General features: G+C 39.5%; 1 protein-coding gene across 1 annotated transcript; it reads right to left on the reverse strand.

The window, feature by feature from the left end:
* Nucleotides 1-923: 923 nt before the first annotated feature.
* LOC111921086 (uncharacterized) lies at nt 924-2682 on the reverse strand. Its single transcript, XM_023916674.1, has 3 exons — nt 2621-2682; nt 2239-2578; nt 924-956 (listed from the first exon to the last, which is right to left on the reverse strand). Exons 1-3 carry the CDS (start codon nt 2680-2682, stop codon nt 924-926), a joined length of 435 nt encoding a protein of 144 aa, XP_023772442.1.
* Between the last annotated feature and the right edge of the window lie 1607 nt (nt 2683-4289).

Raw genomic sequence — 4289 nt, forward strand, 5'->3', positions numbered from 1 at the left:
TTACCTATACTAGGATATGGTTAATCTCTATCTCTAGCAATTTGATGGTCATAAACAATTAGGCAAACTAAGTTCAAGCAATTAACTGTAGTTTAACTACACAATCTTGACGTAAGGGAATAAAGATAGAAACTTTAACAAGCTAGGTTTAGATCTATCAAAAAATACTTACAGAAAAACTAACATCATAGATCCATCACTTATGAAATCAACACATAGTATTTAGGCGTTCATCTAATCTAAACAAAAGCAACGGTTATTAGCCCATAATCATATCTAGAAAACACATAAACAAAAGGATAACTAGGCTAAACATGATTAAACAAGGAAAACTGAATGGATATGTGTGAATCCTTGCTCCAATCTCTTTATCCCTTGTTCTCTAATCGATTTGAACCTTCCAATGGTTCTTGGAAGGGTTTTTCTTCGTCAATTATCGTAGTCCTTAGGCCTCTAACCTCTCAATATGACCTAATGATCAAAATATATATACTTGCCAAATTATTGTTGACATGATGTGCGGATAGGTGCCACGCTGTGGGCATCTTTTAAATCCCGTATATGGCAAGTAACCGGAAGCTTCTATGGCAGGAAAGGTGGCCACGTCGTGACCTTTAGATTGCCATGTTGTGGTGGTAGGATTTCTTGTCTCACACGAACTCGTAGACCAACACAAATAATTTTAAACTACCCGTCATGGTAATTCCTTTCCCATGATGTAGGAACTAGAATTCACTTTTTCGCACGAACACAAAACTCGTCCGGAAATATATCTAGTTTCCGGAACATGTTGATTCTTCTTAATCGGAGTTATAAATCATGAGATATGGCCAAAATTATGACGAGGGGTCAAGCTGTCTAGCAACATCTTGTTTGTGTCTTTTTCAACTCCTTATCCTCCAAGTATCGAACTTTTTTCGGTATCAGTCCTTTTCTTCAAAAATGTCCATTTTTTGCTGCAAAACACAAATTAAAAATTATAAGTACCAAATATATTTGCAATTAACCAAATTTTATCTTAAACTGTATAAAAATAATGCATAGAAATGTGTATAAATATGGCACTATCACTCTTTCATCACCTCCTCGGGCTCCCATGTCCACTCTGAACCCTTCCAGTGTTGCCATTGTACCTTTACCAAACTCACCACCTTATTACGCAAGGTCTTTGTCTTCCTATCCAGGATTGCAATCGGTTTCTCCAGATAGTTCAGACGCTGATAAATGTGAATATCATCCAAGGGAACCATTGCAGAGTCATCAACCAAACACTACCACAACTGAGAGGCATGGAATGTGTTGCAGAGTCAGGAAGATCCAACCGGTACGCAACCTTGCCCACCTGGGCAAAAATCATGAAGGGACCAATATACCGGGGCCCAACTCACCCCGCATCCAGAACTGGATGACACCTTTCCAAAGTGATACCCTTATAAGAACATAATATCCAACTTGGAACTCGAGGTATGAGCGTCTCCAATCGGAATAACTCTTCTGGAGACTATCTGTTGTCTGCAACCGATCTATCACCTTCTATGTCATCTTGGTGGTCTTGAGTACAACTTCAGTACTCCATAGAACCCGATTCCCAACCTCACCTCAAAAAACCAAGGCCCAACATTTCCTCCCATAAAGCATCTCGATGCTAACTGTTGTTGTAACAGAACTCGACCACTGGAAGGTAAGTATCCAAGATCCCACCAAAATCTAACACAAAAGCCTTGAGCACATCCTAAATTGGTCTGGATAGTCTGTTTACCCTGTTCGTCAGTATGCAGGTGATATGTGGTGCTAAAGAGTAATTAAGTACCCAACTCCTCATGAAACTTCTTCTAGAATCTGGAAGTGAAACAAACATCACGGTTTGAAACCACCGAAACCGAAACCCCGTGTCGAACAACAACCTCTCGGATATAGACATCGGCCAACTTTTTGGTGGAAATAATCTCAATGATAGGGATTAAATGAGCACTCTTGGTCAATCTATCAACAATGGACCATATAGAATCAACCCCAAGTGCCTTCCTTGACAACTTCGTGATTAAATCCATAGTGATTTACTCCCGTTTCCACATGGTAATGGGTAATGACTACATATTGACGTGGACTCTAACATTCAACCTTGACTTTCCAGCAAGTTAAGCACCGCTCCACAATCCATGCTATCTCCCACTTCACACAGGGCCACCAGTAGATCAATCTCAAGTCTTTATACATCTTCATGGATCCTGGACGTACCGAAAATTTCAACTTATAAGCTTCCTCCAGTAACGGCTGCCTAACTCCACGAGCAACCAGTACCCAAACATTGTCGCACCGGGTCAGTAATCCATGACTATTCCTAAAAAAAATCGAAATCTTGTCCATGATACTCTCTTCCTTCCAGTATTCCCTCTTCAACCCTTCCACTTGAGATTTCTTGATCAAATTCAACAATGGTGAAATAATCATCACCCTCAAACACAGATCCATGATGGGTGTACTTGTTGTCTTGTGAATCAAGGCATCGGCCACAACATTGTCCTTCCCAGGGTGGTAAAAAATCTCGTAGACATAGTCCTTCACCACATTCAACCACCTACATTACCTCAGATTCAATTTCAATTGATCCATCAGATACCTCAAACTCTTAAGGGAAAAAACCACAACCCCTAACTCCAAATCATGTGTAGGGCAATTCATCTCGTGAGGCTTCAATTGCCTAAAAGCGTATGCAATCACATGACCCCGCTACATAAGTACTACTCCAAATCCTAAAATCGATACATCGTAATTAACCATAAAATCATCCATAACCTCAGGAAGATCCGAAATCGGAGCCTCATACTACCTCTGCTTCAAAGTCTCGAAGGCAACCTATTAATCAGGTCCCCACCGAAAAGTAATGTTCTTCTTCGTCAAGCCGGTCAACGGTAACCTTGGAGAAATCCTGAATAAACCTTCAATAATAACCCGTTAGACCAATAAAAAACTTTGGATCTTGGATGGTGTCTTCATAACTGATGGGTTTTGGCCATAAGAACATCCTATGTGCTCATACAAACCCTAATGCAGGATCTAGGTTTCTCTATTGTACATGCAAGTTATCCAAGACTATAAACACTAGATCTAGAATATGATAACCAATATAACATATAAGTAGGGTTTAGATCATACCTTGATTGTTATGTAGCAATAACAATCCCAATTCCTCCTTGTATTGACTTTAGAAAGCTTAGAGTCACAAATATCACTCCTCTAATGGTTCACAAACACCAAGAGCAAGAGGATGAGGAGGAGAGAGGATGGAGGCTGCCCAAAAACGTGTGAAACCCTAGAAGGATGCTTAGCCACGTTTTTGGGTCATAAGGGTCATATATATAGGAGGCTATTAGGGTTATCTAACAAGGAGACCCTAATTTGGATGCTTAATCCCTAAGCAACCCATGGACCCTTTTCCTTAAGGCCTTGGACGATTTCCTCATGGGTTTTCCATAGAATTCGTCCACTTCTTAATATAAGCCAATCCATAGCCCAAATTGCAATATTGACTAATATTAATTAAACAATATGATTTCTCCTTTAGTATATTATTCCCATAACATATTAATAAATCATATTTAATCCTTTCTCTCCATAATTCATCCTATCAAGTTGCTTTGGTGAAGGCAACCCAAAAGGACCATGCACCATCGGGTCAAGTACATACCAAAATAGTTATGGACTTAGACACTAATCCAACAGTCTCCCACTTGGATAAGTCTAATAACTATTATGCGTATGACTTCAGATCCTGATCTGCAATCGTAGCTTTCCAAAGCCGCTGTCAACTCTGATCTTATCAGATACACGTGTCCTTTAGATAAGGGATCATATATTCCTCCATTCTAGATATCGTATAAGACATGATTTCAAATCATTCTCTTTGTACTATTTCTCGAATTCCGATTTATGATGACTGACTAATTGAACAAATCAAATTAGCCCTAGCCCGGCCAAGCATTTACGTTTGTCATCACTAAATCATCGAGGGGCCCAAAGATATCGTTTTTTATCCTACTTTGGATAAAAGGAACGGATAAACTTTGATTCAATGCTCACTTGCACTCACTCACCGAATCACACACAACAATATGTTTTATAACACCAAATTACTGGTGCGTTTACATATTATCAATGTGCAACCGATTTGCAAGATACAGCTCACACATCTCGGTTTCAAGAATATAAGATGTTATCGTCTCACCAATCACTCGTGACACAATCCATGGAGTGATCCAAGTGAGCGTGGGTTTAATCCAATGCTCAAA

The sequence above is a fragment of the Lactuca sativa genome, chromosome 5 (assembly GCF_002870075.4).
Source record: "Lactuca sativa cultivar Salinas chromosome 5, Lsat_Salinas_v11, whole genome shotgun sequence".
Taxonomy (NCBI): domain Eukaryota; kingdom Viridiplantae; phylum Streptophyta; class Magnoliopsida; order Asterales; family Asteraceae; genus Lactuca; species Lactuca sativa.